Source organism: Panulirus ornatus, chromosome 1 (genome assembly GCF_036320965.1).
Source record: "Panulirus ornatus isolate Po-2019 chromosome 1, ASM3632096v1, whole genome shotgun sequence".
In the NCBI taxonomy this organism is placed as follows: Eukaryota; Metazoa; Arthropoda; class Malacostraca; order Decapoda; family Palinuridae; genus Panulirus; species Panulirus ornatus.
This window is the reverse complement of record NC_092224.1, coordinates 3,389,315-3,405,869: the sequence shown is the minus strand read 5'-3', so window position 1 is coordinate 3,405,869 and position 16,555 is coordinate 3,389,315. Positions and strand designations below refer to the sequence as shown.

The window sequence follows — 16,555 nt, the reverse complement described above, 5'->3', positions numbered from 1 at the left end:
GTTTTGAAGAATGTATGTGAGAAATACTTAGGAAAACAGGAATTTGTATGTAGCACTTATAGATCTGAAGAAAGCATAAGATAGGTTTGATAGAGATGCTTTGTGGAAGGTATTAAGAGTATATGGTGTAGGAGATAAGTGGCTAGAAGCAGTGAAAAGTTTTTACCAAGGATGTAAGGCATATGCACGGGTAGGAAGAGAGGAAAGTGATTGGTTTCCAGTGAATTTCGGTTTGCGGCAGGTGTGTGTGATGTCTCCACGGTTGTTTAATTTGTTTTGGATGGGGTGGTTAGGGAGATGAATGCAAGAGTTTTGGAGAGAGGGGCAAGTATGTAGCCTGTTGTGGATGAGAGGGCCTTGGAAGTGAGTCAGTAGTTGTTCGCTGATGATACAGCACTGGTGGCTGATTGGGTGAGAAACTGCAGAAGTTGGTGACTGAGTTTGGTAAAGTGTGTGAAAGAAGAAAGCTGAGAGTAAATGTGAATAAGAGCAAGGTTATTAGGTACAATAGGATTGAGGGACAAATTAATTAGGAGGTAAGTTTAAATGGAGAAAAACAGGAGGTGAAGTGTTTTAGATATCTGGGAGTGAATGTAACAGCGGATGGAACCATGGAAGCGGAAGTGAGTCACAGGGTGGGGGAGGGGCGAAGATTCGAGGAGCGTTGAGGAATGTGTGGAAAGCGAGAACATTATCTCGGAGAGCAAAAATGGGTATGTTTGAAGGAATGGTGGTTCCAACAATTTTATATGGTTGCGAGGTATGGGTTATAGATGGGGCTGTACGGAGGTGGGTGGATGTGTTGGAAATGAAAGGGTAAGAGGGATGTGTGGTAATAAAAAAATGTGTGGTTGAGAGAGAAGAGGGTGTACTGAAATGGTTTGGTCACATGGAGAGAATGAGGGAGGAAAGATTGACAAAGAGAATATATGTGTCAGAGATGGAGGGAACGATGAGAAGTGGGAGACCAAATTGGAGGTGGAAGGATGGAGTTAAATTGATTTTGAGCGATCGGGGCCTGAACATACAGGAGGGTGAAAGGCGTGCAAGGAATAGAGTGAATTGGAACAATCTGGTATACCGGGGTCGACGTGCCGTCAATGGATTGAACCAGGGCATGTGAAGCGTCTGGGGTTTTGTTGGAAAGTTTTGTTGGGTCTAGATGTGGAAAGGTAGCTGTGGTTTCGGTGCATTACACATAACAGCTAGAGGCTATTTCATGTGTGGCAGAGTGGGAACGAGAATGGATGAAGGCAGCAAGTATGAATAGGTAAATGTGTATATATGTATATGTATGTGTATGTATATGTATGTATACGTTGAAATGTATGGGTATGTATAGGTGGGTGTGTGGGCGTGTATGTATATACATGTGTATGTGAAGCCGGTTGGGCCATTGTTTCGTCTGTTTCCTTGTGCTACCTCGCTATCGCGGGAGACAGCGCTTCTCAGCCTGGCTACAAAACTCCGTATCGACGATCATCATCGCGGGATGTTCTCCTACCCACCTATTCGTTTAGTTTCTTTCATCTCCGAAGCTGCACTTAACTTGCCCATAGCCTCAGTTAGTCCTTTAATCATTATTTCCTCAGTCATTTCCTTTTCCTCTTTGGCCAGAATATGGTCTTCTTCCAGTCTAAAAATCATCAGCGACGTAAGTCTGTTTTCTTTTCGTTTCATCAAATTTATCAGTTTTGGTGAGGCTCACTTGTCGGCTTAGTCCTGCAGTGTTCCTTTATCAGCCTTCATGTCATTTTTTTTGTGTATTTGTGTGTATGTATGTGTGTGTGTGTGTGTGTGTGTGTGTGTGTGTGTGTGTGTGTGTGTGTGTGTGTGTGTGTGTGTGTGTGTGTGTGTGTGATTATTACCTATTTGTAATTTCCTACTTGTACTGTATAGGGAGGGAGTTTTACACTCGTGAGACACCATGTCTTGAACATTCTCTACTATCATACAGCTTCTAAATTTACGTACGTAGATCTAGTATATCATCCATTCTGGAAGGGCGAAATAATAAAGGCTTTTTGGAAGGGGAAAGATGAGGCGTAGATCGGAGGTTTTCTGAACATGGCAGGTGTGGCAGAAGAGGGAGGTATCTTGAATATGGAAGATGTAGTGAACGGGCGAGGTATCATGAATAAGAAAATGTTGTGGACAAGGCAAATCTCCTAACATGACAGGTGTAACGAACGAAACAGATGTCTTGATCAAGGAAATGGTGAAGAACATAAGGTCTTAAGAAGGTTTAGGGGATAAGACAAATATCTCTTATAATGAGTAATGAGAATTATGAAAAATAGTGAGCAAGGCAAGTGTGGACAAAGTGCTATGGCGAAGCCAAAATAGCAGCGTAGCAAAGAAATGTGTCACAAGGAAGAGAAGGTTGTTGGGTGGTGATTGTGGTGGTGGTACTTACCTTCACAGAAGAGGGATACGTCTGCATACTGGTGGGAGGTGAGGACGGTCTCCAGCACTCCCAGGAGGTTGTGCTGGTGATTGTTCCAGCGCAGGCAGTAGTGCTGCTGAGCCCCGTAACTGCTGCTCATCCCGGACCCGGCCAAACCTGCAACACATTACCCATCAGTAAACACTCATTACTATCAAGTCATCTTAGGCCTACAGCTCATCAAACACTGCTCTCATTTGTCTGAAAGCTGCAACACAACATGCCACATCAAACACTCGTCACTGGTAAAGCACTCAGTTCAGATCAGCAACACAGCAGACTCGTTATCGTTTCATCCAACTCAGAACCTTAACAAAACATCAATTAGTAGATACTGGTCGATGCTTTCACTCATCCGAAACCTACAACAACTTTCTTCTAACATTCATAAACGGTGACCAACTCAAATCTAGCACGCAATACAAACAATAGTTAACACCAATTCACTCAATATAAACTTGAAACACACGGTACCTAGTTCAAAACTCTTTAGATTTAAACCACACAACATATACCTTTAAATATCACAAGGCATCATAATCCTGAAGCTCAAATCACCTAACTTAACGTACTCAATCCTGTATCGCTCAACAAAATATACTTGTAACACAGTACATGGTAACTTGGCACACAACATAACTGCAACACAACTCACGGTGCTTTTCTTACAATAATGTTTAACCCATTATCATTCAACACAAAAGAACAGTGCACGATTCGAGTACTGTCAGGCATTGATCAGTCATAATTCGTTTGAGATAAGTTTACAGTGTACCAGGTAAAGATTTTACCAAAAACGATATCTCAAAGACTAGTGAAACCAAACAACGCAAAACTATGTTGCATGGCATGAAACAATGCACCAAGAAACAAAAGAAAACGTTTAAAGGAAATTTTCAGAATCTTGCAGTGGTGAAGTAACTTTAAAACAAAACACATGGGTCAGCATTCGTATAACAGAAATGAAGAAGACATTTCTTCCAGACATGATAAGTGAAATCCATGTAAAAAGTCTCTTTATCTATAAGGACACATGCAATCATGATCTGAAGATGACTGTGGTCTTCCTGAAGTACATTGACAGTTGTAGTTGTCATAGTATAACATACGTTTGTAGCAGTAGCTGTCATAGCACAAATTCATAGTTGTCACGGCTCACCGACCATATTCACACATATATCACCGGCCACAGACGCTCATGGACATAAATCTGCCAGAGCCAGAGAAACATAATATCACGGCGCATCCAGATTCCGAGGAATCTTCCTCCTCCTCTCTGCTTCCATGCGTGACTGGTTGACACAAGAACACTGTCCGGACTTCTTATCTGCAGAAAAGAACAGACGTTGGAGCAGCTGTCCGAGGTCCTACCGCTGGAACAACCATCCAGAGACCTAGCGCTGTGACAACCAAACTACGACCTTGGCTGGAACGATCATCAACAAATCAGCCGCTAGAACAACGAACCAGGGACCAGTTGCTGGAATGACTATCCAGATACCTACCTCTTGAACAGCCAGCCAGAGATAGTCGCAGAAACAACCATGCTATAACCTAGCACTAGAACAGTCATCCACATATCTGCCACAGGAACAACCATTTGGAGACCAGTTGCTGGAACGACCGTCCAGAGACCTACCGCTTGAACAAACACTCAGGGATAGTCGCTGGAACAGCAATCAAGACACCAATCCCTTGCATAGCCAACCAGAGATCTGCCGATGGTACAACAATCCAGAGCTTTGCCACTTGAGCATCTATCAAGAGACTAACTTCGAGAACAAACATCCAAAGACCGATCACGGAAACAGCCATCTGGAGACATACCACAGCAACAACCATCCAGAAACTTACCATTGGAACACCCATCTAGAAATCTACAACTGGAACAAACATCCAAAGATCCATCATCGGAATCTGCCATTCAGAAACACAACAGGAACCAGAAACTCACCGACAGAACAGCCATCCAGATCTCTGGTGCTGGAGCAACCATTCAGAGACCAAACGCTAAAACAATTGTGTAAAGATGTTGCGTTGGAACAACTCTACTGGAGCAGTCATCCAGTTTTCATTGCTGAAGCAACAGTCAAAACACCACCCGTTGGAACAACATACAGAAACCTATTGCTGGAACATCCATTTAGAGTCCTGTAGCAGGAACAGGAAATATATATCCTCCAGAAAACTACTAACTGAATTGTTTTACAAACACGACTATTTGAATAGCTATCCAGAGACCTATCGATGGAACATTCATCTTAAAACCCACCACTGGAAGAGCCATCCGGAGACCAACCACTGAAACACGCATCGAAAGACTTACCTTGAGATGATACAACCTTTATTTAGAGGTATTCCGCTCAAAAAAAAATCCAGAAAATTACTGTTGTAACAACCATCAAGAAATTTAGTGCTGAACCAACTACTTAGTGACCTACAACTGGAACTGCCATCCAGAATGTTATGGCTGAAAGAAGCACACTGCACACCTAATGTTTACCATTTAGAGAACAAAACTAATAGCAGAACAGTCATCCAGCTATCATAACCATTACGGTGGAGCAACAGTGTAAGGATAATGATCTGCACTGGAACAACCATCCAGAGCGCATGACCACCATCTCAGGTACTTAAACCTCCAAGAATGCATAACCACCACCGGAGAAATTAAATAAACATCATCATTATCGTTGGTTCGACCATCCAGAGACCATTATGTGGACCACCACGAATCATGGCTGAATCAACTATCTGAAGATCATACATACAGCTGGTGCAACCACCTCGACACCACCTACCGCTGGAATAAGATTCCAGAGACCATTATTATAACGGGAACAACCACCTAGAGACCATTAGTATTGCTTGAGCCACCACCAGAAAAGCATAACTACGGCTGAAACTGCCGTGTGTAAACCATAACTATTGCTGTAACAACCATCCAGAGTCCATTACTGCTACTGACACGACCATTCAGCAATCATAACTTTAGGCAGGCTTTCCACCGTTATACCAATATCCAGACACCATTAGATGATCCTGAAGTAACTTTCCAACAGCTATGATTACTGAAGCAGCAACCATATAGTGATGTTTACCACTACAGAAACTATCCAAAAGCTGCAAACATCCAGGCAATAGTGTTGTTGGAACACCCGTCCAGATAACATATTATCCGATGGAACAACCTAGACATGATAACTACTACTGCCTAACGACCATTTATAAATCAGAACTATGGGTGGAATATGTAAGATCCATAACTACGGCCGCAAGTACCGTTTACAAGTCATAACTACCACTGGAACAACGATACGGAAATGCCTAACTGCCGCTGGAAATACATGATAAGCAAATAACCACACCTGGAACAACATGTACCACTCAACCGATTGAACTACCATTTCTACACCACGAGAATAGCCATCTCGAAACTGTAACTACCACAAGAATAGCTATCAAGAGACAACAACTACAACACGAACAACCATACAGAGACCATAATACATAAGATCAACCATAAAGAGACTAGAACCACCATAACAGGTGCAACCATCCAGAGACCATAACTACCACCAGAGAAACCACCCAGAGACCATAGCTACCACCAGAGAAACCACCCAGAGACCATAACTACCACCAGAGGAACCACCCAGAGACCATAACTACCACCAGAGGAGCCATCCAGAGACCATAACTACCACCAGAGGAGCCATCCAGAGACCATAACTACCACCAGAGGAGCCATTCAGAGACCATAACTACCACCAGAGGAACCACCCAGAGACCATAACTACCATCAGAGAAACCATCCAGAGACCATAACTACCACCAGAGGAGCCATCCAGAGACCATAACTACCACCAGAGGAACCACCCAGAGACCATAACTACCATCAGAGAAACCATCCAGAGACCATAACTACCACCAGAGGAACCACCCAGAGACCATAACTACCACCAGAGGAACCACCCAGAGACCATAACTACCACCAGAGGAACCATCCAGAGACCATAACTACCACCAGAGGAACCACCCAGAGACCATAACTACCACCAGAGAAACCATCCAGAGACCATAACTACCACCAGAGGAACCATCCAGAGACCATAACTACCACCAGAGGAACCACTCAAAGACCATAACTACCACCAGAGAAACCATCCAGAGACCATAACTACCACCAGAGGAACCATCCAGAGACCATGACTACCACCAGAGGAACCATCCAGAGACCATGACTACCACCAGAGGAACCATCCAGAGACCGTAACTTCCGCATGAAACCTATCCAGAGGCCATAAGTCCCACATAAACCATCATCTAGATTCCTTAACTATCACAAAAAAAAACATCTATAATCCATAACAGGTACAACCATCCAGACACCATAACAAACACAAAAACAAGCTTCGGAAGGCAATAAATGTTACGAAGAAAACTATTTAGAATCCATAAACTAACCCCAAGGCAACCTAGACGATTGGTGAAACAGAACAAATGAACCTTAATTACGGGAACAACCAATCCTCAGGTGCCATATATATATATTGCTGTCAAAAAGCACTGAAAGAGACCATGACCAATGCTGGAACAATCTGTATGGCAATCCTATCTATACCTAACATTTTTACCACAACGAAAAACGTAGCAGGAACACCTGTCTTGGATAAGAGCCCCTAAGTCTACCATAAACACACAAGGAGGTCGGCAACTGTTGGCCTGATTTCTGCTGCTTTGCTCTTTCTCACATCCATTAGCGAACTACAGGTAGCAGAGGCGTGATATATTCCTCACTTAAGACCAGCCTGAGGAATAACCATGGTGTGTGGTACACGGCGATTATATCTCAGCACAAAATGCACAATCTGGGTCGCTAGGTGACACACTACGGGCGGATGCTGCTCTCTCACCTTTTTTTTCATACGATTCGATTATAATCGCCCCACACGTTTCTTTTCCACATGTTGTTACCACGCCCTCGCCTTCAAGAGTTTCCGTATGGCTTCTGGGACACAAACACGAAGGTGACTTATTCTGAGGAAGTACTTCACTTACCTTGAACACGACGTTATGACCCTTGAACACAACAGTGTGACCCTTGACCACAACAGTAGAACCCTTGTGCACGACAGTATGACCCTTGATCACGATGCTACGATCCTTGGGTATGATGACCTTATCCTCAAGAGGTTAAGGGACATGCTGTGATAATCATTGGACTTCCTTGGTGTAGCGGTTAGGGTTCCTGACCATAACGCATTCACGGTCAGAGATTCGAATCCTGGTTGCGGCAGTAGGTCCACAATCAACCCAGCTGTTCATCTACCCCTAAGGGTTGGTCGATAAAATGGGCATCTCCCGTTTTTCTAGATTATAAAAAGACTTTGTGACATCAACACAGCTGGCTTCTCTGTTAGAGCACACAAAACTTAAACCATAGCCTAATGCACACAAGGAATCTTTATTTAGTTGTTTATTAGACATGTTTACCACAAAAGATGGGATGGTGTTCTTGGTCCAGTCGCTGTTTTCAATAAGATGGTCCAACTTACGATTTAGTGACACTTGTAGCCTATTGCGTTCTTTCTTTAATTCATCATAGCAATAGTCCAACATCCGGTTTTTCCAGTGTGTCGGTATTGCCATTTGAAAGGTACGTTTCTTCTCTCTTGAAATGCGAAAAGCCTCCTCCATTTCAAGTTTATTTAATTCAATGTTTTTCTTTAAAACAATTTTGGAATTGGTCAAATGGCCGACCAGACAGCTGCAACAAACGTTGCAATTTGGTTTCGGTATTAGATGATGTTCTTTGTGTTTGGCCAACAAATGAAAATTTACAAATATTTCTCCCCTTACTTAACAATTTAGTACCTTCCATCAAATTTACTGTAGAAAATGAAAATAATGGCATGTTACCATTTTTAGATTGCATGATCCATAGACAAGGAAACAAGTTTAAGTTTAGCATATACAGAAAACCCACCAATGTATACTCAGATATCCATTATTACTCATCTCAACATGGCAGAGTTAAATTATCATCATTTCTATCTATGTTCCTAAGGGCATTACGTATTTGCAGTCCAGAGTATATTGATGATGAGTTTGAGAAGAGATATTCTATTGGATCTAAGTTAAAGTACCCTAGATCTTTCATTGATAATTCCCTTAAGTTAGCAAAGAAATCATTTTATAGAGTTAAGCCCAAACCTCCCATTGACACCATGAATCTTTTAGTTCTCCCTTTTGATGAGAATTTCACTTTGCTTCCCATGTTGCTTAAATCCTTTAATGTAAATGTTGCCTTTTGCAACAATAATACTATAAAGAATATCTTAATCGGGAATTCACCAGAAAATTCTCTTGGGTGCATCTATAAAGTGCCTTGTGGAAACTGTGATAAATTTTATGTTGGTCAGACTGGTAAGGATCTTTCTGTTAGACTTAAGCAACATGCATATACTATAAGAACGGGACAAGAATCAAATGCCTTGTCTAATCACGTTAAAAACTATGATCATTGTATTGACTGGAGGAACGCCATCTCAGTTATTAACTCTAACTCTATTACCAAGAGAAATATCATTGAATCTTCTATCACTAAATACACAAAGAATCATAATCTTAGTATTAGTGATGGTCTATACAAATTAGATAACTTTATTGTTGATAAAATTTGTAAAATGATAAGTTTATGAACGCTTGTTGTATGTTTTGGACAATCACATGTTTACCAAATGGCGTCCTAGCTTCGTCTCTTCGATGTATATCAACTGACTGTTATATTTCTCTCTTGTGTCTCCCCTGATCATGTGATTAATACACGAAAGTGCACTTGGGAACTGATCGTGTTTCATTTTCCCCGTGGACTCATAGGAATATATATATATATATATATATATATATATATATATATATATATATATATATATATATATATATATATATATATATATATATATATATATATATATATTCATACTATTCGCCATTTCCGCATTCGCGAGGTAGCGTTAGGAACAGAGGACTGAGCCTTTGAGGGAATATCCTCACTTGGCCCCATTCTCTGTTCCTTCTTTTGGAAAATCAAAAACGCGCACCTTCATAGAACATACAATAGTCATTTCCCCATCAGGGGCGATCATAGCCTAGCGGTAACGCTCCCGCCTGTTGCACAAGGGTCCCGGGTTCGATCATGGCTGTTGGAGGTTTGTATGTTCTATGAAGGTGCGCGTTCATATGCACTTTGTTCGTATTCATATACCTCCGCGTTGCACAGTTAGGTTCGGTAAAATGCTATCTGCTGGCTGCGTGAGCCTGATGGGAAGTGACCGGTGTATACCCCGTTGCTCACCAACGTGAGACGAAGGGTATTCGAGTACATAGTATTCGAATAGTCATTTTCCTATTAGGGGCGATCATAGCATAGCGGTAGCGCCCCCGCCTGTTGCAGAGGGGTCCCGGGTTCGATCCTGGCTGTTGGAGTTTTATATATATATATATATATATATATATATATATATATATATATATAAAATTTCAGATAGACTATAAGCAACATAAATATAGTATCAGTACAGGATGAGAACCAAATGCCTTGTTTTATCATGTTAGAATCTGTATTGACTGGAGTAATGCCATCTCAGTTGGCAATAATTCCAGTACCACGAGAAAAACCATTGAATCTTCTGTTATCAAATACACAAAGACTTATAACATTAATATCAGTGAAGGTCTGTACAAATTGGATAGCTTTATTGTTGATAAAATTTGTAAATAGGTCCCTTTCTTGTCCACATAAGTTTATGATATGCTTGTTGCCAGATTCGAACGCACCAGACTTACATTTGGGTGTTCACTTGTTTATCAAATGGCGTACTAGCTACTTCTCTTCGTTGTATATCAATTGACTGCCATATTTCTTTCTTGTATCTCCCCTGATGATGTGAAAAATACACGAAAGTGCACTTGGGAACTTATCGTGTTCCATTTTTTCCCGTGGACTCAGAAATATACTTGATAACGTGCGCAACTGTAATCCTTTCCATTATACACACACACACACACACACACACACACACACACACACACACACACACACACACACACACACATATATATATATATATATATATATATATTATATATATATATTTTTTTTTTTTTTTTTTTTTTTTATACTTTGTCGCTGTCTCCCGCGTTTGCGAGGTAGCGCAAGGAAACAGACGAAAGAAATGGCCCAACCCCCCCCCATACACATGTACATACACACGTCCACACACGCAAATATACATACCTACACAGCTTTCCATGGTTTACCCCAGACACTTCACATGCCTTGATTCAATCCACTGACAGCACGTCAACCCCTGTATACCACATCGCTCCAATTCACTCTATTCCTTGCCCTCCTTTCACCCTCCTGCATGTTCAGGCCCGATCACACAAAATCCTTTTCACTCCATCTTTCCACCTCTAATTTGGTCTCCCTCTTCTCCTCGTTCCTCCACCTCGACACATATATCCTCTTGGTCAATCTTTCCTCACTCATTCTCTCATGTGCCCAAACCATTTCAAAACACCCTCTTCTGCTCTCTCAACCACGCTCTTTTTATTTCCACACATCTCTCTCACCCTTACGTTACTTACTCGATCAAACCACCTCACACCACACATTGTCCTCAAACATCTCATTTCCAGCACATCCATCCTCCTACGCACAACTCTATCCATAGCCCACGCCTCGCAACCATACAACATTGTTGGAACCACTATTCCTTCAAACATACCCATTTTTGCTTTCCGGGATAATGTTCTCGACTTCCACACACTTTTCAAGGCTCCCAAAATTTTCGCCCCCTCCCCCACCCTATGATCACTTCCGCTTCCATGGTTCCATCCGCTGACAGATCCACTCCCAGATATCTAAAACACTTCACTTCTCCAGCCTCTCACCATTCAAACTCACCTCCCAATTGACTTGACCCTCAACCCTACTGTACCTAATAACCTTGCTCTTATTGACATTTACTCTTAACTTTCTTCTTTCACACACTTTACCAAACTCCGTCACCAGCTTCTGCAGTTTCTCACATGAATCCGCCACCAGCGCTGTATCATCAGCGAACAACAACTGACTCACTTCCCAAGCTCTCTCATCCCCAACAGACTTCATACTTGCCCCTCTTTCCAAAACTCTTGCATTTACCTCCCTAACAACCCCATCCATAAACAAATTAAACAACCATGGAGACATCACACACCCCTGCCGCAAACCTACATTCACTGAGAACCAATCACTTTCCTCTCTTCCTACACGTACACATGCCTCACATCCTCGATAAAAACTTTTCACTGCTTCTAACAACTTTCCTCCCACACCATATATTCTTAATACCTTCCACAGAGCATCTCTATCAACTCTATCATATGCCTTCTCCAGATCCACAAATGCTACATACAAATCCATTTGCTTTTCTAAGTATTTCTCACATACATTCTTCAAAGCAAACACCTGATCCACACATCCTCTACCACTTCTGAAACCACACTGCTCTTCCCAATCTGATGCTCTGTACATGCCTTCACCCTCTCAATCAATACCCTCCCATATAATTTACCAGGAATACTCAACAAACTTATACCTCTGTAATTTGAGCACTCACTCTTATCCCCTTTGCTTTGTACAATGGCACTATGCCAAGCATTCCGCCAATCCTCAGGCACCTCACCATGAGTCATACATACATTAAATAACCTTACCAACCAGTCAACAATACAGTCACCCCCTTTTTTAATAAATTCCACTGCAATACCATCCAAACCTGCTGCCTTGCCGGCTTTCATCTTCCGCAAAGCTTTTACTACCTCTTCTCTGTTTACCAAATCATTTTCCCTAACCCTCTCACTTTGCACACCACCTCGACCCAAACACCCTATATCTGCCACTCTGTCATCAGACACATTCAACAAACCTTCAAAATACTCATTCCATCTCCTTCTCACATCACCACTACTTGTTATCACCTCCCCATTTACGCCCTTCACTGAAGTTCCCATTTGCTCCCTTGTCTTACGCACCCTATTTACCTCCTTCCAGAACATCTTTTTATTCTCCCTAAAATTTACTGATAGTCTCTCACCCCAACTCTCATTTGCCCTTTTTTTCACCTCTTGCACCTTTCTCTTGACCTCCTGTCTCTTTCTTTTATACTTCTCCCACTCAATTGCCTTTGAGGGAATACCCTCACCTGGCCCCCTTCTCTGTTCCTTCTTTTGGAAAATTAGAAAAAAAAAATGATGAGAGGGGAGGATTTCCAGCCCCCCGCTCCCTCCACTTTTAGTCGCCTTCTACGACACGCAGGGAACACGTGGGAAGTATTCTTTCTCCCCTATCCCCAGGTATTAAATATATATATATATATATATATATATATATATATATATATATATATATATATATATATATATATATATATATATATATATATATAAATATACATATATAGCGTTCATAAGATGGCCTTTCTCTGCTGACAATTAAAATATAACATCTTCATCCAATATTCCCACCATGTTTGTAAAGCAACACAGGTTAAGCGAACTACTACCCCCAACCCTGACAACCACCTCCGTCCCGACCCACGCCACCATCCCCAACCACCACCCGCACCAAGGAGAGAAAGAAATGAAGGGGAAGGGAGAGGATCTACACCCACAGAAAAATACATGTTTACCCTCTGGTTATGCAAAGCTCAGACACCCTAGGACCTTCAATACCAGAGGAACACAAATGAAAATAAAGAGAGTAAATCAAGTTTATACAGCCTGGTCAACCTCTCAACAGGACAGTGCAAAAAATATCATGAATAAGAAAAAAGATCCGTGTAAAGGTGAGTCACAGGATGAAAGGTAATCTTTCCTTAAGCTCCCCTAGACCTGGTGCCATGACACGACCCACCCCACGTGGTCGTTATGATCCTTCAAGGTGGGGAGGGATCTTTCTCCCCCCAGCCACCATCTCCACCTTGAGTAATATGGAGCGTATATTTGTATGTATGTATGCATAAGGTATGATATGGCATGTATGCACGAGTTTAAGAGACGGAGCAACACACAAATTGTAATCATACATACACACACACACACGCACACACACACACACACACACACACACTCCATAGCCACCGCACGCCATACACCCTCCCCCACCGTCGCTCATCCACGTTGCAAAGTTGCAGAGGCAATAAAAAAGTTGACCACCTTTATGGAGCTATTTTGTGGCCGGCGGCGCTTCGTCTTCTCTTTTTCCGCGTCTTTACCGCAGTTGTGTGTCCGTTAAGGCAGGGTGGGCCAGAGTCAGGCCAGGGCTGTCACTCACTCAAGGGTTAACACCACTAAAACTCAACTCTTTTCTTAACCTCCATAAACTTCGAATTTCCTTTAGTGAGGTTGGGAGGAGGGAGTGAGGGGTGGTGGGGTTGCCTCTGACATGGACATGTTATTGCCAAGAATTTTCAGTAGTAGGAGCATGGCCTTCCCCTTACCGCAGCCCCCTCCCACTCGCCGCCAGAGGACGGGGCAGTAATGTGTGCCCCGTCCCCTGACGGACCGACAGGGACGGATGGAGCGGGACACAATTAGGGGAGAGCGTTGGGTGCTCTCCCCATTAGATGAACCTGAGAAGGTCAACCACGAATGGCGGCCATTTTCATCCCAGGGCAACAGATGTTGCCGTTGCACTCTGGCTATGGGTCGGCCTGCTCCCTTATCCATCCTCCCCCCCCCCTCCCATTCCCTTATCTCCCCAGTGCACCCACGGGTGGGCGGATTCCTCCCCCGTTACTACTCCAGTACACCCTGGGGTCGCTGTGGGGGCCGTAGCACAAGGAGCATGAGATGTCCCCTGCACCTCCCAGTAAGGTGCACCTATCACCTCCGCCGACGTCCCCAGGTGCGTCAGGGGGTCGTCGAGTCCTGCATATCCTCCACACCATACTTAACCGTCAGGGGGTCGTCCAGTCCAGCATATCCTCCACACCATACTTAACCGTCAGGGGGTCGTCCAGTCCAGCATATCCTCCACACCATACTTAACCGTCAGGGGTTCGTCCAGTCCTGCATATCCTCCACACCGTACTTAACCGTCAGGGGGTCGTCCAGTCCTGCATATCCTCCACACCATACTTAACCGTCAGGGGGTCGTCCAGTCCTGCATATCCTCCACACCATACTTAACCGTCAGGGGGTCGTCCAGTCATGCATATCCTCCACACCATACTTAACCGACTCTTTGAGCGCGACGGTAATGGTCAGGTCAGAGATGCCATTTCATACCCAAGGGTCGTGTACCGTTGTAGTCAAGAGTCATACCGTCTTGCTCAAGAGGTTAAATCATTCATACTTAAAGGTTAATAAGTTCACCATATAAAGCATTGCTTTATGAAGGATTTATGGTATTGGTTGTAGTAAGGATGATGGTGAAGGTAGGGGAAATAATAGCGGAGATGAGAGGCGTGGCGATGATGTTGAGGGCAATAGTGCCGATGTTTCGGTGCGAATAATGATGGTAATAGTGGTGGCGGCGGTGGTGGTGATAATGGTGGAGGAGGAGGAAGGAGGGAGTTGCACTGAATTGGGTGTTCGTGGCGATGAAGGTGATGGTGATGATGGTAAAGGTGAGGATGACTGTAATTACTGACCAGGAGTGAAAGTCAGAGAGGGAGAGGGAAGGAGAGTGTGGGAGAGAACAGAAGATCTGACCCAGCTCACCCTGGTCCACTCCCAGCCTGGTCCACCCCCACCTTTACCTTGAACATAAACGTCAGTGGGGCCACATTATACAGGACAGCTGCTGACTCATCTACCACTGGTACTATTAAGACATAATCACCCTGCAGGGAATGGCAACGATGATGACGCATTGCTCACAAAATGGCTTTTCAGCCCGTAATAAAGAAACGAAGAAAATAAAGTACGGAAGCTACGCGTGTTACCACTCAAGTGTATGATGAGTGTGTCTAGCTGAGTCAATGGCGAGTGTGAGTAGATGAGTTTATAGTGAGTGTATCTAGTTGAGTCTATGGTGAGTGTTTGTAGATGGGTCTATGGTAAGAGTGTCTAGTTAAGCCTTTGGTGAGTGCGTCTAGTTGACTCTATGTTAAGTGTGTGTAGTTGAGTCTATGGTGAGTGTGTCGGATCTATGGTGAATGAGCATAATTGGATCTATGATGAACCTATGGTTAGTGCATGTAGCTATGTCTAGGTGTTTCTAGCTGTGTGGTGAGTACGTCAAGTACGTGAGTGAGTCTATGAAAAGTGGTTGTTGTTGAGTCTGTGGTGAGTGTCTCTAGATAAGTATATGGTGTGTGTGTCTCGTTCGGTTTATAGAAAGCGAGTCTTGTAGAGTGAGTGGTGAGTGTGTTTAGTTAAGCCTATGTTAAGTGTTGTCGAGTGTATGAGGAGTATGTCTGGTCAAGTGTATGTCCAGTGTGTCTATTCGAGTCTTTGCATTCCTCATACATTACCCTCAACCATACATACAGCTGGAAGAATTGTTTCCACTTCATGTTTCCTTATTTCATCACCGTTTCCAAAGAGTTTTGTGCAAATACCTTACCTGAAGCTGCATCTGTTGCTGTTGGAGATACATACAACGTTTCACGAAACGTCCGTGATACAAATATATCATTAATCCACAGACTAATGTTATCAATGGCTTCTGAAGCCTCCATCATGTGACAACGAGCGCTAGGGTCGGCAGTTTTAAAGATGATGTGAAATAAAATGCTGCTCATAACTTATATATATATGTATATATATATATATATATATATATATATATATATATATATATATATATATATATATATATATATATATATATATATATTTTTTTTTTTTTTTTTTTTTTTTTTGCCGCTGTCTCCCGCGTTTGCGAGGTAGCGCAAGGAAACAGACGAAAGAAATGGCCCAACCCACCCCCATACACATGTATAAACATACGTCCACACACGCAAATATACATACCTACACAGCTTTCCATGGTTTACCCCAGACGCTTCACATGCCTTGATTCAATCCACTGACAGCACGTCAACCCCG

At 42.9% G+C, this 16,555-nt stretch overlaps 1 protein-coding gene across 6 annotated transcripts in view; it reads right to left on the bottom strand.

Annotated features, from left to right (window-relative positions):
• LOC139754067 (uncharacterized) overlaps positions 1-16,555 on the bottom strand; it is a 243,765-nt gene that overhangs the window by 61,445 nt on the left and 165,765 nt on the right. For all 6 annotated transcript variants that reach the window (XM_071671236.1, XM_071671394.1, XM_071671577.1 and 3 more), the window contains one exon: positions 2,417-2,563. In XM_071671236.1, the coding sequence (XP_071527337.1) occupies positions 2,417-2,563 (147 nt within the window). The remainder of the gene's footprint in view (positions 1-2,416; positions 2,564-16,555) is intronic.